At 42.3% G+C, this 18927-nt stretch overlaps 1 protein-coding gene across 2 annotated transcripts in view; it reads right to left on the bottom strand.

Moving 5' to 3' along the window:
- Plcl2 (phospholipase C like 2) overlaps positions 1–15102 on the bottom strand; it is a 166095-nt gene extending 150993 nt beyond the window's left edge. Inside the window, exons 1-2 of one of the 2 annotated variants that reach the window (XM_029471171.1) lie at positions 15029–15102; positions 14177–14740 (exon numbers count right to left, since the gene is read on the bottom strand). In XM_029471171.1, coding sequence (XP_029327031.1) covers positions 14177–14506 — 330 coding nt within the window. In that variant the 5' untranslated portion in view covers positions 14507–14740; positions 15029–15102. Of the gene's footprint in view, positions 1–14176; positions 14741–14920; positions 14937–15028 lie in introns of those variants that run through there. The other variant, XM_029471172.1, reaches the window with a different exon arrangement.
- Between the last annotated feature and the right edge of the window lie 3825 nt (positions 15103–18927).

The raw sequence follows: 18927 nt of genomic DNA, 5'->3' as shown, positions 1-18927 counted from the left end.
GTACCAGCATTTGCATAAAAATAAATAATATTTTCACACAAATAGTTTCAAAGTAATGGAAAAATATGGATTATGGATCACAGGATGAGATGGTTAAACTTTAAAATGTAAAGGTTTTCAAGTTTAAAATCTAAAAGAAAATAAATTCATGTAAATTCTTCTTTTCAAAATGCTCATATTTGTCTACTCCTAATTTCTAACACCGTTTCTAAGAAGCAAATGTTTGAGGCAGATTCCAATTAAATTCTGCTTTGTGCTTTTAAGCGAACCAACCCACAGAAAATGATCCAAGCTCCTCAAAGATGAACAGACGTTGCGGGTAGAGGCATAGCAGTACTAGATACTTACATGATTCCTTCCATGACATTCCAGAGTGAAAATTCTAAAGTTATACCTAAGTCTTGCTACAGGGAATCTTTCATTTTATTTTAATAGCGTTATATTAGTACATTCCATCGTCATAACAATACACCTGGGATTAGTTAATATAAATACGCTTATTGTTCTGAAGTTGGGGCTTCTGGTGGGTGTAGTGGATGGTAATGGACAGGAGTACTTAAAGGAATACACTGTTAGCTTCATGTCTGGGAAGCAAATAAAGGTGAGGATTCAGTCCCATCATCCCCATTTAGGAGGCACACTCTCAGTGATTTAAAGAATTTTGACCAGGCTCCACCTCCTAAACATTCCATCACTTCCCAACACTGCCATCCTGGGACCAAGACCTCAGTGCCCTTGGGGAATACACGTTCATACTATTAAAATCATAATGATCATATATCTCTTTGAACAATAAGCTATAATTTAAGCTTGTCAACGTCTATAAAAAATAAATAAATCCCCTTTAGTTCAAATTGATTCAATGGACACAAATGAAAATGGGGGCTGAGGAAATGGCTCAGTTGGTAATGTATTTGTCACACAAGCGTAAAGACCTGGGTTTACATAGCCAGCACTCCCCAAAAGTTGAACTCAGTGGCATGTGTCTGTAACCCGAAAGGAGACAGGTAGATCCCTGAATCTCGCTGACAAGCCAGACTAGCTGAAATGGCGCACTGCAGGTTCAACAAGGGACTCTTTTCTCAAAAAACCAAAAAGGTGGAATATGCCTCTGAAAGAGAGCCAATGTCAACCTCTGACCTCCACATCCAGCATCACTTTCAAATGCATATACACATACAAACACATACATCAGACACACATACATTCCCAAGAATGTTTCAGAGAGAAAGGAGGATGGATGGCGGTGCCGCTTGCCGAACTTACATTAGTAGACTGCACAAAGGTGACAACAGGGTGAGAAAGGCAGACTGGGTGTGACTCTGTGCAGTAAGATGTCGGGGTAATGTGCCAACGAGCACCAGGTGGAAGGAGAGGACCTAAGCTGAAGATATCAACTTAAAACTCATGAGTGAATCCACATGTAACTGAGGCTACACGCAAGGAAAGACTGTCAAGTATGAGGCATGGAATAGGAAAGGCCTACTCACTGTGCAGCACAGAGGGCCCCGATGACCTTGACCAACGGAAGACAGTGGGGGGCTACCTCAAAGAGGAGGAGACGGTTCTGTGACCAGATCCTCTTTCAAGATACAGCCACACATTTGTGCAAGAAGTAGTCCGAAGACACTCTAGGTCAGAGCTGAAGAGTACATGGGAAATACTGCATATATTGCTGTTGTTGTTGTTGCTGTTGTTGCTGTTGTTGTTGTTGCTGCTGCTGCTTTCTAAGAACCTGAGCACATATCCAACAAACTACTGATGACAGTTGAAAGAGAAAGAAAAACTTTCCATGATAAAAAAAAATATGGATTTAAGGCATCTATGTATGGCCACTAATCAAGCTCTACAGAAGATATTAAAGAAAATACTTAGGTCTAAAGACAACGTTAGACATACTCAAGAAGGAATAAGAACAAAATAGCAATTCTAGAACACTCAACCAAAAGAAGTTTAGTAGAGGATCACAAAAAACAAAACGACAGGAATTAATATGCAATATTCAATAATTCCTAATATTCATGTTTCTACTTCCTAATAAAGAGACACAGAAAAAAAAAATCAAAATTTTTTTGCTGACTCATAGAACTCATGACCATGATAGACAGCACCCTTATAGTAAAAGTTTGAGAAAGGGTATTCTAAGCAGATGGAACAAAGAAACAAGCAGGTGTGGCTATTCAAATATCTGACCTAATCAACTTCAAACCACTTCTGGGCAAGAGATACGGAGGGACAATGTATCCTCTTTAAAGGAAAATCCACAATATATTATAATCCTAATGCACCAAACACAGGAGCACCAATTTACACACACACACACACACACACACACACACACACACCATTAGACTTAAAACCACAAGTTGACACCAATACAGTAATAGGGGCAATTTCAATATTCTACTTTCAATAATAAGCAAGTGATCTAGAAAGAACTTAAATGAGAAACTTGAATTAGATAACATCATAAATCAAATGTACCTAACAGGTATGTAGCTAAGAATATCCTATCCAAACACTAAAGAATACATATTCTCCGTAGCTCAGGGAAATTTCTCCAAAATAGTCCACATTTTACAACTCAAAGTGAGCCTCAATAAATGCAGGGACATTGAAATTACACTCCACATCCTCTCGAAGCACTATGTAATAAAGATGGATATCGACCACAAAAGATAAGACAAAGTACACAAATTCATAGAAGCTAAATAAGACACTAATAAACTGAAATTGGATGAAGGAATCAAAATAGGGACTTTGAAATTCCTAGAGTTTGCATGAAAATGAAAACACAATATACCAAAATCAATGGCCACAATAAAGGCAGGCCTAAGAGGGAAGTCTACAGCAATAGGTTCTTACATCAAAAATAGAGCTCTCAAATTATAACTCAATGGTGCATCTGAAGGCCCTAGCAAGACAGGAACCAAAGAGTGGGTGAGAAGAGATAGGCAAAATCAGAGCTGAAATTCACAAAACAGAGACAAAGAAAACAGTATTTAAAAAAAATCAGTGAAACAATGAATCGGTCCTTTGAAAAGATTAAGAAGACTGATAAACCTTTGGCCAAACTAACCAAAAGAAAGAGAAAAATGGGCCAAATTAATAAAACCAGAGATAAAAAAATATATTAAAAGACACCGAGGAAACTCAAGACAATCATAAAAGCATACTTTTAACATTTATATTCCACCAAGTTGGAAAACTCTAAAAGAAACAGATTAACTTCTAGATATATACAACTTACCAAAGTTAAATCAAGATGTAATAAGTGATTTAAATAGACCCTGAGTAAACAATAAGATAGAAATCATAATTTAAAATCTCCCAAGTAATATCAGTCCAGAGCTGGATGGATTCAGTGCAGAATCCCACTAGTCCTACAGTGAAGACCCAACAACACTCCTCAAGCCAATCTGCAAAAGGAAGAAACATATTCTAATTTCTTTTATGAAACTCTTATTACCCTGTACCAAAATCAAAGGCTCAACAAAAAAAGTACAGACCAATGTGTCTTTTGAACATGGATGCAAAATTTTTCAATAAAATATTTGCAAACTGGATTCAAGAACACATCAAAAAGATTATACATCATGATCAAGCCACCCCCATTCCAGAGATACAGGAATGGCTTTACTGATGTGTGTATGTGTGTGTGTGTGTGTGTGTGTATATATATATATATATATATATATATATATATATATATATATATAAATTTAAACCACCACACCAACAGACTAAAGGACAGAAACCACATTAGCTCCATGTGGTGCTTTGAGTAAGAATGGCCCCTGGAAGTTCAGTATTTGGGTGCTTAGTCATCGTGGACTGAAGTGGAACTATTTGAAAAGAATTAAGAGGTGTGGCCCTGTTGGACGGGGTGGACTTTTGAGTTTTCAAAGACCCAAACCAGGCCTGGTGTCCCTCTCTCTTCCTGCTGCCTGCAGATTCAGATGCAGAACTCTCAGCAGCTTCTCTAGAACCATGTCAACCTGTGTGCCCCATGAACTAAGCCTCTGAAACTCTAAGCCAGCCCCAGTTAGATGCTCTCTCTTATAAGAGCTGTCTTGCCCATGGAGTTTCTTCACAACAACAGAACAGTAAGAAAATCCAGCAATGATTCATGATCAAAACCTTGGAGAGAGAGAAGGTATACTGGGATATATCTCAACATAACAAAGGCAGTACACAGGAAGTGCATAGCCTACACAGAAAACAACAGCAACACAACTAAACAAGAGTCTCCCCAAACTCAAATTCTGCCAGGTACTTCTCCTCTTCAACACCTAAAGTGAGGGATATATGCTTCTGTGTTAAAAGAGTCCCACACATTAATTTCGAAAATAAAAAATACTATCCAAATAGAATAAGCAGGACTAATGACAATCTAAGGCCACACAGGCTGAGAGGTCAAAGTGCACACCACATAAGTGAGCCTAGGACAGACATTAACTGAAATTCTCCTGCTTTGTGACTTACGAATTACGCTTTTGAATACCCCAGGAATGTGTTCATTTATCATGGCATATGAACTCAGCCATAATGAGAACACTGCATTACCACCAACCCGGTCTGTCCCTTCCAATACAAAGCAGCTGGACTAGCATATACCTGTTTGGCAAGCATCACTGTATACTCTCCTCTGAGTAAACAGCACTGTACTATATGTCAGCTGTGCCATTTGAGCTCAAGCGTCTTTGATTAAAGGAAATGTAAAGACTTGTTTCGGCCAAGGTTGAAAGGTCTAGTCACCTCTTTCCAGGAATAGTGCTGGCTCCACTGTCAAATCGGTTCTCTGTACAAATGATTGCTCTGGCAAGGCTTTCTCCATGCTCCAACTCATAGACAAACCCACACAGAACTTAGTCACTTGATGTATCAAAAAAGGCAATGCTGCTCATGAATAAACGATTCTATTTTCAAATGAATAGTACTGAAGAGATCATGGGTTTATATTAAAAGAAAATCTTTATCCATCTATCGATCTGAAGTTGAAAATTTTAGATATCTATCTACCTCTATCAACATAGATATAGAGAGATTTTATAGAGATTATATAGTGAATATATATACATATATATCCATTCCACATAGAAAATATAAAGGCAAAGGTTCCAAATGTAAATGAATGAAAATCTTCATTGTCTTAAAAAGAGATTTCTTTACAACAGGACACCAAAATCAACTGAAAATGTTAATACATTTGGCTTCCCTAAAATTAGAATTCTTTCTCATTACAAGAGAGCTCTCAGGCCAATGAAGAAACAAGCCATATCCAGGACAACATATTTTCATATCTATATCATATTCATATCTCACATCCTGAAAATAATGAAGCCCTACAAATCAATTTTTGTAAAAAAAAAAAAAACAATTTTTCCAGCAGGCAAAGGAGTCAAACCAGCATTTTTTACAAAGACAACATCCAAATGATCAAGAAATATAGAAAGGTTCTCAGTATCCTAGCCACCAAGATATCCAAACAGAAAGCCATGGTACTGTTCCATTAATTATGCAACCATGAAAATGGATACAAAAGAAAAAAGAAAAAAAAAACAAATCAAGCCCACTGACAATAACAATTATGTATATTTTAGCAATCAGAAATATTCAACCTGTTTAGCATACAAAGTACTAGCTGGGAAAAATTGACATTATCTCTTCCAGCAAACTCAAATAATGTCCTATGAAAGGGGTTAGTATTTATAATAAACATAAAATTATTTATAAGACTATATACAAGCAATGAACACCTTGAAACAACATATAGATTTCTTTTAACGAACTATCAAATGCTCCAAAGACACAGCCTTAATACTATCATTTCATTATCTCCAAGCTGAGAGCACCTGAATAATTCTTTTAAACATTAAAATATAAAATAACTTTAAAAACCTCAACTACTCTGACACAGGACAAGAAAGTTTAAAGGGGGATGAAAGATTAAAGGAAGGGGACCTCAGGGACCAGTCATGCAGCTTGTTCCCCATGGGGACTGCCAACAGGCCGCTTCATCCCTCTGTGACTCCACTGACTGGTAAACAGCAATTAAAGGTTGATAAGCTGTAGTCATTAAAAAAAAAAAAAAAAACCTTGCTGATCGTTTTCAATTTAGAGAGGAGAAGCCTGCTACCCACCTCATGCTCTCATGAGACAGACTGGACTCATGTCAACCGCCCTCTTTTATACTGTTTGGTTAGCTTAGCGCTCAGGCTTTACTATTTATAAACAGTATAGGCATGCATGAGTTGAGTGTGTATATTCAGCTTTCTATAGCAGAAAAAGTCCGCAAAAAAAAAAAATCTATCTGTAAGACCACATTTTGTTCTATTAATAGCCACATACTGCAGTATTACATAACAAATTTTCCAATTCTGTTGTACTGCTATGCAAATAAATTAATTCAACCATAGCCGGGAGCTAAATATACTTAGTAATCAGTATGGCCTTGTATAGCTACAATGACAGAATTTTATGTGATCATGAAAATACACGAATCTTCGTTCTAGCTTTATTTTCAATCCAGCTGCTTACCTTGGGGGATGTTAACACCTGCAACTTTCAACTCAGTATATTTAGCGCGTTACAGGAAGATGCCCAAATACTGACTCCAGGCTCAAGAAAAGTGACTTCTGGATCAGACAGAGCTTGGGTGCTCCAGCGCGACTGCAGTTCTAGATTCACATGGTTAGGACGCGTAGCTTCTTCTTAAGAAGCCATGCTCTTATAATTAGAAATCTGTCATCATTTCAAGACTGCTGGAAACTTCTACAATTAAGAAGCCAATGGGGCCGGGCATGGTGGCACACGCCTTTAATCCCAGCACTTGGGAGGCAGAGGCAGGCAGATTTCTGAGTTCAAGGCCAGCCTGGTCTACAGAGTGAGTTCCAGGACAGTCAAGACTACACAGAGAAACCCTGTCTCGAAAAAAAAAAAAGAAGCCAGAATGGTTTGGGCAAATAGGAATAAAAAGAGACTAGGGTTTTGTTTTATTTTTTAATGGACTTTCAAGGCAGACAAATTTGGTCTGAGTTATGGCTTTCTTTGCCCCATGGAAATTCTGTGACCCTGCTTGGGAATTCTCTCTCAACCCTTATCCAAAGGTTTCCTTGCCTATAAAAGGGATCATGTCTGTTTGCAAGCTCTTTTGAGAGGTGTGTGAAATGACCACTACAGAACGGTTTCTTCTTCACCTAACCCATCCATTACAAGGAAGGACTAACTTTCCAGCGTGAGATAACAAAGTCAAAGAGTAAAAGAGATTCTCACACTCTGCATATCAGAACTGTAGACTCCTTAGGCTTCTTTGTTTATTATTAATTCCACAGCACTCCCAATAAATAACAATGATAATAAAAGTTTAAGTAATTTAACACCCCAAAAAAGAAACAAAAGCTGAACAAAAACTATGTAAGTCACGTATAAAAACCCAAACACCAGGGAAGAGACTGAAAGCTTTAACGGACAATAGCACTCTCCAGCTATGCTTTTTAAACTCTGAGACCAGAGTTTATGAAAGTGCAAAGGTTTATGTTTAATTCAGGAACACAAAAGGGACAGATCATTTGACCTCATGCAGAGCAATTCTGGAAGGAATGAAGTCCCCAAGCCCAACTTTATATGAACGTATTTTCTTCTGATTATGTTCAAAACTAAGTGCGTGAAAAAAAAGTTATTATTGAAGTACAAAGCCCATTCCAATCAGAATCACTTGGGAGTTAAATCTAATAATCTTTACATTAAACTGAGTCATCAAAACTTATTAACCCCCATTTATATAAATAACTCACAAGTGCATACATATGTATACATGTAAATATATATACATATGTGTGTGTATACACACACACACACACATATATATATATATATATAGAGAGAGAGAGAGAGAGCTTTTGGTTTTAAATACACACTTTCCACAAGACACTGGACATTTTCTTAAGCTCAAGGAATAAATAAGACCCCGGTACCCATGAAGTAGAGACTCAGAGCAGTATGGAAGTGCAATTGGAGTTGGAGCTGAAAGGGCAGAGAAAGAAACAACTTCTTCCTAACTAAGGAACAACTAGCTGAAAACCATCCTAGGCGTGGCTGAGAAGGAGAAAGACATTCCAAGCAGAGAAGACGGTGGGAACAATACAAAGCCTAAGTTCTGATACTGAAGGCATTCCACTAATGTCCTGTCCATTCCTGGACAAGGAGTAGTGGATCACCCAGGTGGGACACTTTTAAAAGTGAGTAGAGACCCTATTAGTAATTTTGTAGTGTCAAAGAATTAAAACCTAGATTTCCCTGAACCAATCAAGACAGACGGGAATGTCACCCAGTATATTCAACTGTACTAAAATATGGGATTCAGGAAAATCAGCGCGACGCTTCACTCTCCAGAGCATTGCCTGTAATTTCTCAGCACTTGTCTATGTGTTGAAAGATAAATCTTCCAAAACTGGCATGGGAATAACAGTGAATTTTAATTCCAGTGAACCTAAAGGAACCAGCGCATTTCAGAATGGTCCTCGGTGTGAAAGGAGAGAGACAAAACATTCTAGATCATGCTCATGGCCTTCCAACTGCCTGCCATGCACTGAGCACACAACATCTCACAGGATCCTAGCAATGCTCTGAAAAGGTCCTTATCGTACCCATCTGAGTTACGGGATACACAAGGCCACACAAAAAGGATGCGGGGAAGCCAGGTGATTTGGGAGCCTCTCATTTAACTTCAGAAATCTGCCTTACGGATAACCCAGACAAGTGCCAAACAGGCACGTTGAGAGGGTTCTCTAGAATACAAGTTACCTAACAAATCCCAGAGTGCTGGAAGCCAGAGAACCCAGATGCCTGCTGTGCTCTGTAGACAGTGTACACAGGACAAAGTGTCTTACCCGCAGCCTGAACTCACCAATGAAATTAATTATATGCTTTAAGATCCCCAATGTTCTGGAGTTATTCTGACAGGAAAAAACTGTATGGCTACAGTTCTCCAGTGGCTCTAGCATGGGTTTGATTTATGACATACTTCTGTGCCAAGCACAATTTCCTGATTCATTATTATCAGTAGAAAAAAATTGGTCAGGTGGCTTACATAGTTTCAACACATATCAATAATTGCCACCATTTGAATGGCCTACTGGTGAAAACACTTGGATCCCATTCACAAAGGACAAAAAAGTAGAACTAATACAGAGGTCTTGCAGTTGAATAGCAATATCATCTAAAACTTATAAGGAATAGGTCAGTTACCTGACTAATAAAACTACCAATGTTCATCTTATATCTGCAATTTGGGTACAAAAAATATTGCTATATCTGTTCAAAATTCAAATTTGATAACTCAGTCATTAAAAACAAAACAGTATCATTTAACGCCCTTGCAGAGCAGAGAACACTACAGAAGAAAATAAACCAATATGGAAAGAGAATGTTCTAAGATAATAACTTAAATGACTGATACAATCACTAATAAAGCAATTTCCCATCATCTGCCTTCTCGGATTTAAAATGCAAATCAAATAGAAGGATTAAAGGGGAGGGGAAAGCAAAGGTCGGGCAAGAAACGGGGCTGTATAAAACCAGTGCGCTCTGATCACTTGGAAAAACTGAACCAAGACTTAAGCTCTTTAGACTGAAACCATCAGTCTTGCTCTGACCTTTCAGCAGCTATTGGGTCTAAATGCCTTAGCACAAAGTAAGGTGCAGACCTGCTGATTGGTTGTGAGCTTTTCTGATCCACAGGGTCTCTAGGATCTGCCTATCTATCCAGACAATTCACTTTGTGACCCAGTTCTAAGTGTCTGGCTTGCAGCAGCCTTTGCTTCGCCTTATATGAGAAAGGGAAGAGAAAAAGAAAGACAAACATTTAGAGTTGAAAGCAGATATGAAGTTCTAATTCAAAACCAGCTAGAGTATTGTATACCATCAGTGCGAACCGGCCAATGCCGGGCTTTACAGGTGCAAAGGGCCCACTTGACTTAATCCATGTTCCAGTATAATGCTCAGGTGTGGTCTGAACGGGCATAAATGTCTGCTGTTCTCCATGCTTGGGAGCGCAGCATATATGTTAATGTAATCTTTATGTGTTGATATGAAGATAGTAAAACTACTTTTTCTATCCAGCATTCCACGATACCTATGTTAATAAAAACAATGTCACTGTGAAGTTGGAAGGCCTAGCCAACAAGTACTGATGACAAGTGACTACACAGCTGCCCGTGTATGTTGTCTGTCAACTACTTCTGTCAGCAGAGACAGATTCTGGGCCCCTCCAACACCTAACACATTTAACAGAGAAATATCAACTCTGGTATCATAGGGCAGCAGAGCTCCCTACTCACACAGTCGGTGTATATGGATGGAGTAATCTGAAGAATACTCAGTTTACTCCAGCTCGGTCAAGAGCTGTATTGTGCGCAGCTCCAGCACCGCAAACACCTTGCTAACCTCTCTGCACTCTGCCTGCCTCCCTCCTCTGTGGGTGACACATTAGGGTAAGCAGCACGCTTTTCCCATGTCCCGCCCACAGTGAGAGTTTAGTAAACAGCGGTTACTGTTACTTCATCTGAATGTCAGGTACTGCAATAGCTGCATATCCTGAGTATGGAAAGGGACCCAACATCTATAGCTGCCATACTCTAAGTGTGTGGACGGCGGGGGGATGACAATGATCTGGGGGCAGGGGTGAGCAAACTTGGTCAAACTGCTTGTGGCTTGACTGTGGCAGCAACTAGGAAATGTCATAAATGTGTCATAGCTCATAAAAATCCACACCAGGTGTGACTGTAATCATAGCACATACTTTTAAAAGCAAGGTATTTAATTTGTTCTGATGAAAACAAACCATCCAAATTAATATAGTCATTTTGATGTATTTATTTCTAAAAGTAAAATATAACAAATCGAAGGCCCTGAATGCTACTTCACATTGTAGCTAAAGAAAAAACTATGTATTTAAAAAGTGGCCATCTGAAAATATGCACCAAGTGACCTATTTGGAAATAATGTAGACTATATTGAGCAGTGTGACCAGAATCTCGGAAAGAGAAAATGAAAGTGGTGTTTTCATTGACTAGATTACTAAAAATGACTAACGTAAGTTCGTCCCTAAAACTCCAGGGCTGTGCCTTTGCAGATGATCTCAGGAACATACTGTCATTTACAGTAAGTTCAAGGAAGCTGGAAATATTTGCTGGTGCTTCCCAAAGTATCTGTAAAACATTTTACAGTGCTTCCTCCCAATTGTCATCAAGGTTGCTACCGTAATTGAGGAGGTCTTTCAGTATAGGTCTGTGATTCTATTGTGGCAGAAACAAATACAATTTTACAATTTCTTGCTCATTGCTATTTATAAAACAGATGAGACATCCAAGAAATTAAATACATAGAGTTCTGGTCAGCTTACAGTGTATTTCTGAATATGTCACTCAAGTTAGCATTGTGTCTTTCTTCTTTACCTACCATTGACCACAGTTAGGCCCTAGACCTCCTTGCTTGAATGACTCTTACCTAACAGGATATGAAGATTGAAAAGAAAATGGAAGACAAGGAAAAAACCTGAAACTGACATTTCGAACAACACAAACCCATAAACACTCGCTAGCCTCTGCTCTCCAGCCAGCCTCACTCGCTAGCCTCTGCTCTCCAGCCAGCCTCGCTGACCAGCTGCTGCCCTAGCACACTTGCTTACTCATCTGCTTCAGACCAGCTGACCACATGGATACCTCCAATCCCTTCTCTATGAAGAGCACAAGAAACCAAAGAGAAACGCCAGCATGGCCTTTTCCCATGGGCGCTGCTTAAGCTTAAGCACTCTGTTGTTTCTTTTTAAAAAGTGAACTATAGTTTCGGCCATTCCTGCGACCAAGAGACCTGTGCAGCACCCACTGCTTTATAAAACTTGACACTAAACCAAAAGACTCCGTTATTCTATTAAGGTGTTATCTTTGTGCTGTACAATGTAGCGTTAGGAAAACCCAACACTAAATTCCTAAAATCTAAATGTTTGAAGACATCAATTCATCATCTGAAACGTAACTACTGACCTATCTAGCTAGAGTGGCCTTCTTTTGCTATTCTGCAGATACAATCAACTTTCAACACTACTTCCCTGATTTTCAAGAATGGTTAAGACAAAAATAAGTTGAACATAATGACCAGAAAGGGGAATATGTCAAGTTGTCTTATGTGGTACAAGATACCAAGATATGACTGGTAAATCTAAAACCACCTGTTTCAGAAACTAACAAAAGTTAGAGAAAACGCATACTTCCTTATCATTCCTCGGCCCCAACATTAAGTGATTTATTGAGCACCTACTATGAGCCTAGCCCTGTGCATCTAGGGATGTAATGGTGGATTAAAAAGTTAATTGGCTTCGTTGAGGAATAGAGAAAGGTGAAACCTAACTTTGAAACTCAGAGTTCAAAGTAAGCAGCACCACCATTCCTCAACTTGTTATTTCTGAAAAATTCACCATTTTTCCATGTGCCTTTACAGAAATGATCAGTCTCAATTCTGTAAGTCACAAATAGGCAAGCCACACTTCTTTCCTGGCTCCCACAACTGTCACAGGGAACAACCCTATTGCTGTTACTATGCTTCCCTGTGAAGCATGGCCTTTTAAATGTGAAAACAGGCCACCAAAAAATCCTTGAGGGGAAAGGTTGTTACAATTACATAAACCGGTATATTCTCTAAAACTTCCACATAAGATGTTATTAATACCACAATGCAAATTCACCACAAATATTTAACCAATAAAACCAGGAATATTGCATAGCTCTGCAAATAGGATCAATAATCATATATACTTGAAGACAACTTTCCTGGAAACAAACCACATACTAGAAGGAAAAGATAAGATACATCACTAAGAGCTACACAAGCAGGAAAAACGGACACTACTTTTCTTGGTTTAAAAGTTAGACCATACACTTGATCTTTAAAGACCGGCAATGTACTTGATCTTCAAGCCCTTCAACTGTGCCCTGTCCACGCAAAACCTGAGCAAGCAGATGACAAGGCTAGATGCAGTTTCACAACAGCCTCTTACACAGCACCAAAGTGGTCTGTTTCACTAGATGGCTGCAGATGATGATAGCACAGAGGCACCTTCACAGTACTTGAGCATTTCTGAATTTCAAATACCACCAGTGTCAACTCTGTGATGTTGGCACATTCTGACCTGTCTCCTAAGGGTTATCAGCCACAAACAGGATGAGTTAGCACCAGATAGGACTCACTGGCCTCTCCTAAAAACCCCTTCATTTCTCAAAAAGCAACATTCCATATTTGCTCCATATTTGAGCAAGCCAAATGGGCTGATCTGGCTCAAGGCTCTACTTTTTGTAGCTTATCAACTTTCTCTTTCCACTTCGTGTCACAAGAAATATTTTTATGTTGCAACTACACTGCAATGTTTGAAGGAAGCCACCATAAACCCTTAATGTCACCTCTTGAAATTTAAAATTCACAAAACAACTGGTGGCTTTCTAAATAGCACCATGAAAAACAAAACAAAACAAACAAAAGCAAAAACCATTCCAAAGAAACTTGCTAATTTGGAGAGGCCTGCTTATAGCAGCTAGGAAAGAATTAAATTGTGCGGAACTGTATTCTCTCAGAGCTTTTGAGGCTAAAAAAGAGGAAATCTGTGTTTATGTTCCCTTTCTCCGAGTAACTGAAGGAGAGGTATTTACATTCCCCAAATACAATCACTTGCAAGGGGCAACCAATTACCCAGTAGATTAGAAAAAAATCTATTAAATAATATATGTTCGTTGCCTGGGGTTTTGAGAAAATATTTTCACATGATCCCTGTCCTTTAACATACAATAGAAACCTTACAGGGAGTGTGCCACCATGCTAAGCTGCCTCTGAAAAGCCTGTCCTACCCAGGCAGGTACAAGGCCATTTAATTTCAAGTCAATCTGGAGAGAGGTGACAGCCCCAAGTTGCTCTGGGGATGTCAGAGCACAGCTCTCCTGCACACTCAGATCACCTCTCCATTCTTTCCCAATGCCATCAGCTTTCCAATCCCTGCTCCAGCACTCCAAACACCCCTGCACCCTGGCTTCCCCTTCGCAGTGGGCTCACTTTGCATCGCCTCCTTCCGCCACCGCTTCCCCGGGGCGGGGAAAGCGAGCCCAAGGACGCGCGCGGGTCTCCTACCTACCTTGATGATGCTGCTCCGGCGGGGCAGGCCGCCCGGTTTGCTGTCCCTGGGGACCGGACCGGCAGCCGGGCTAGGGGTCCGCGCGAGCGCCACGCCTAGAGGTCCCCTGCCAGGGCTGGCCCGGGCTTCGTCCCCCGACACGCCGAGGCTGCAGTCTCCGTTGGAAACCCCGCCGCTGTCATAGCGCGCCCGCCCGTGGCCGAGGCGACCTCCCCCGCCGCCACCTCCGCCTTCCCCGGCTCCGGCTTTCAGGGCGCCCTTGGCGCCGAGGGCCGGGCTCGGGGAGGTGGGCAGGGTCCCTCCTGCGGCGCCCCGGCCACACTCCGCCATGGGCGCCCCACGACCCGCCTGCACAAAGCCGCGTCCCCGCGTCCCCGCCGCCGCCGCCTCGGGCCGCCACGCGCGGCCCCTCCTCCTCGCCGCCGCCGCCTCGGCCGCTTCTTCCGCTTTTTCTTTTCTTTTTTTTTTCTTTTTTTCTTTCTCTTTTTGGTTGGGATGTGGCGCGTGCGGCGAGCTCGCCTCCGGCGCGGAGGACGTCGTGCAGGCGGAATTACCTCTGGGGTCCTGCCAGGGTCGGGGAGAGAGAGAGGAGAGAGGAGTCAGCTTGGGCGGCGGCGCCCCGGCTGCCGGCACCTGGGGAAGGAAAACACGCCCCGGCACACGCGCCGCTGCGGGCGCCAAAAATAACGCGCGCGCGCCAGCGCCCACCGCCGCGCGCCGCGTCCCCTCCGGCCCCGCGCTCACCGACGAGCGCCGCGTCCCCTCCGGCCCCGCGCTCACCGACGAGCGCCGCGTCCCCTCCGGCCCCGCGCTCACCGACGAGCGCCGCGTCCCCTCCGGCCCCGCGCTCACCGACGAGCTCGCGGCGGCGGGGCGCGAGGGACACGTGCGCCCACTCCGCGGCGCTGGCGACACGCGGAGGCGCGGCGCGCGGGGCTCCGGGGCTCCCGGCTCCGCCCAGGCCCGTCAGTCTCCCCCCCCACACACCTTCAGGGCTCAGCCGAGGCCCAGGGCGGCTTCTGATGGCCCCCGGGCCCACCGCCACTTACCCGCGGCCATCGCCTCCCGGGCTTCGCGCTGCCCCCTACAGGCCGAGGGGACCCGTCCGGGCTCCGGGCACGGGCGTTGCGGTTGTGGTCGCTCTCCTAGGCCGGCTCAGCGAGGCGCACGCCACCGCTAGCTGTCAGTCACCTGAAGGCATCCTGAGGGGGAAAGCGAGCCCGCAGGCCGCGGGCGGGCCGAGGGTCCTGGGGCTGTGGTCTTGGCCGCTGCACCTCGCGTCCAACTCCAGCCCTTCACTGGGAACCCGCTCCCCTTCCCACCCTGTTCCCCCTGGGCTTCCTCAGTGGAGCAAACCCATTTCGCATACAGAAACCAATCCTCTTGCGTGCCATTGGACTGCTAAACTCAATGGGCACGACAGGTTGCCAGGATCTGGGGTAGGGATGGCATGGCTGGCAGGCGTTGGGAGACAGAAGACCTCCGCAGAGTTTATTTGGTGCCTCTGGGTTGTCCCACGGAGGTTTATCATTGTAGTCTCTCTGTGTTTTTCCTAAACCTGACACTAGAGAGACTTGCTTGTCCAACCCCTAGTGGGTACCATACAAATCAGGACCATCGTTTGGTCAATGATCAACATGTCGCTCCCATATGCAAATTCTTTCCTTAAACCTCCATTCCTGGAGCCAAGGAAGAACGCAGGGCCACTGTGTAGCCTGGCAGAGCCATTGGCAGAGGAACAGGACTAGTGCACTGGGTGGTACCAGAGGCTCCACCCACCTCACCAACCCAGCCATCCTGAGATCCAGTTTCATGCCTGGTTTTAGCTTCCCAGTTTTTCTCTCACTGTATTTCATCTTCTGGAAAGGCACTTTCCCTGGGCCAGGAGTACCTAAGAGTCCCCTGGGACAGAACTTAGAGACCTTGCCCTCATTACCATAATATGGTAGCAAATTGCCAAGGAGCCTCTACATTCATAAACATGTCCATCCTTTCCTCAAATGCGACATCAAAATTCTTCCCTGTTATTCTTGGGGTATTTTAATTCTTCTGATCCCCTGGCACGCTTTTGTAAACATCTGGGCAAGTCAAATAGGGCCTACCCACTAACAAATGTTTTCTTATGGATAGACGACATTTTAATTATTTTTTAGCCTCACCCCTCCATATTAACTCCTTCCTAGTTTAGCCTCAAAATGTTTTTTTTTTTTTGTCTTCTGACAGTTTCACAGAAAAATACTTTCAAATCGGCTTTTCATTTGCTTTATTAGATTGATAGTCATAATTGTGTTTGAGTATATGTTTAGAGAGAATAGAATGCAGGGGTCTTCCTGTAGAAGTTCTCTAATACTGATGTTTTCAGTAATCACAGGAGGATCCTGCCCCTCTTGTAGTAGACTCTAATCCTCTACATTTACATGACAGTAACAAAAAGAAAAATGAAGTAGCTAACAAAGATTCTTCAACTCTTTCCTGGAGAGTTCTGAGCTAAGTAGGGGCATCCTGAAGGGTCAAACACCCAGAATGGGTTGTTGTTTTGTTTGGTTGTTTGGTTATTGTTTACAGAACTAATTCATAAATGCCCTCCAAAATGAACACCTGTCTATTTCATTCTTGATTCCCAACAGATCGTATCAGGAAGATTTCGTTGAAATAAACTTGGCATTTAAATTAAAACGTTCCCCAAAGCATTTTGGCAGATCTGTAACTAATGATGGCAGACGCCCAAGGCCGGTGCCAGGTTCCGAATCATCCCTAACCTAACTACTTGTCTCCCACAAGCTCCTGGTCACACATGTGGTAGAAAGATATTGGCTCCACAAACGGACAACCGTTAGGTACCTTGATATGGTGACAGGAAGAGGCATGTTCCTGTGACATGCAATTCTTGGCTCCCAACCTGTTTCTTAAGCTCAGTGAAGGAAGAGTTTTTCTTCGGCACGAACAGTGCGGTCGGCAATTATTTCTCCTCCTTCCCGACTGTGCCTCTTCAGTTACTAAGTGATTGTTTTCCATCGCTCCTGTTCCGTGAGCAATGGTATTCAAGAAATTGTAAATAGTATGCCAAAATCCTTGCTGAAGTGTTTTCATGGCATTGTAAAATTCATAGAAGTTAGAGTTAGAAAAGGAGCCAAAATAGAGTCATTCAACAAATACTGTGTAGCTTTTCCTTTCAACTGATTTTCAGAGCAAAGCAATAAAAGGCCGTTGATAAAATGTTTCTTCTGGATAACTCTTCTGTGTTGGTGCCAGCCTATGGCATCTATACAGTAATGGTTGGATTCCGACAGGCAATCTGTCTAAAGTCAACAGATAGCTTTATAATCTCACGCTAGGGTACTGGCAATGCATAACTTTGACTCTCTTGGGACTTCCTCACATTTCAATCACCTCAGCTGTTAATCATTGTCATTCTTCACCAAACTGTCTTCCATTTGTTTGCATTATTAATTTGAGACCTAGGACGTGAGCTATTTAGGGTCCCAGGTCCATAATAAACTCTCGGTCTCCCTGAATAACCCTGATGCTGTTTACAGACTTCTCCCTGTCACTTACACCGCTGTGGGTCATGAATTCGGATCTGGTTTCCACTTCACAGGCTCTAATATTACCAGTCCAGATTTCTCTGACTCACTGAGCACTTGGCCTCCACAAGCTTCTCTCCTCACTGTATTCTGATAGTTTTTTATATCCCCCAAACCTACTCTCATCTTACCTCCTATGTTTCTCTGAAGATGCAGTTTAACTTCAGGCCTTCCTATTTGACTGCTCCAGGAATGCTTACTGTGGGAGATAAGTGGAGCAGAAAGTATGGAACACTTAACAGAAGTACCAGATTACATCAAAGCACTGGTCCACAGAGGGAGCCCACTGGCTTCCTGAGTCAATGCATGCTTTTCGTTTTTAATCTACTACACCCCTGAAACACACACTGTATCTCTCATCATCAGCCTTAACAACAAGAAACAGGCAATGTCCTTTTTCTTTCTGGACATTCATGTGCCAAAAGTTTTCGTTTCCATAGTCTTACTCTCCTTTGGCACTAAAGGACCTTCAACCACGTTCCTTGGATCTATGTTCCACAAGTCCAGATGGCTGCCAAGAAACTGTGCACTTAGACAATTATATCAATGCCTTCTAGTCAAGAAGGAGCCACTTTGTGAATTCATTAAATTTCCTCAGTGGCTATTGAATTAGGTAGCACTTTAAGGTGATCTATTAATTACTGGGGATTCAATACCATTATTCTATTTTAAAAAGTAGCAATGTGGTAGACTAATAAAATTCAGCCCAAAGATACCTGTTTTTACCACACTATGTTTTTAGTTCTCTCTTGCACACTTGAGTGCTTTCATGTCATGATTTTATTAGGAATCATTGGCCGCTGCAGACACAAAGGTCTGTGCGGCCTGTGAGTAATGAGAGAACCCAGGTGGAGTTATTTAATGGACTGATAGAATTTATAGTTTTCAATAGTGATACACTTTGTGTAGAAATTACAGAGGAATGTCCTGCCTGATACATCTGATTTTCATAGGTCCTTGACACCAGAAACATTCCAGCATTCTCCTATCTCTGAGGAAGATGTACACATAGAGATGAGTATAACTGTCATTAAGCACTGTGGGACAGCAATATCGTGTACTGACGGCTCGGATCATCTGGGAAGGAATCTTACTGCTTCCATGAGGAAATGCTGGCCCACACCAACAATTTCATTTTATTTTTCCAGAGAAGCCACAAGTCTAGAA

Source organism: Mus caroli, chromosome 17 (assembly GCF_900094665.2).
Source record: "Mus caroli chromosome 17, CAROLI_EIJ_v1.1, whole genome shotgun sequence".
Classification (NCBI taxonomy): domain Eukaryota; kingdom Metazoa; phylum Chordata; class Mammalia; order Rodentia; family Muridae; genus Mus; species Mus caroli.
The sequence above is the reverse complement of the archived record's forward strand: the minus strand, read 5'-3'. Positions and strand labels throughout refer to the sequence as shown.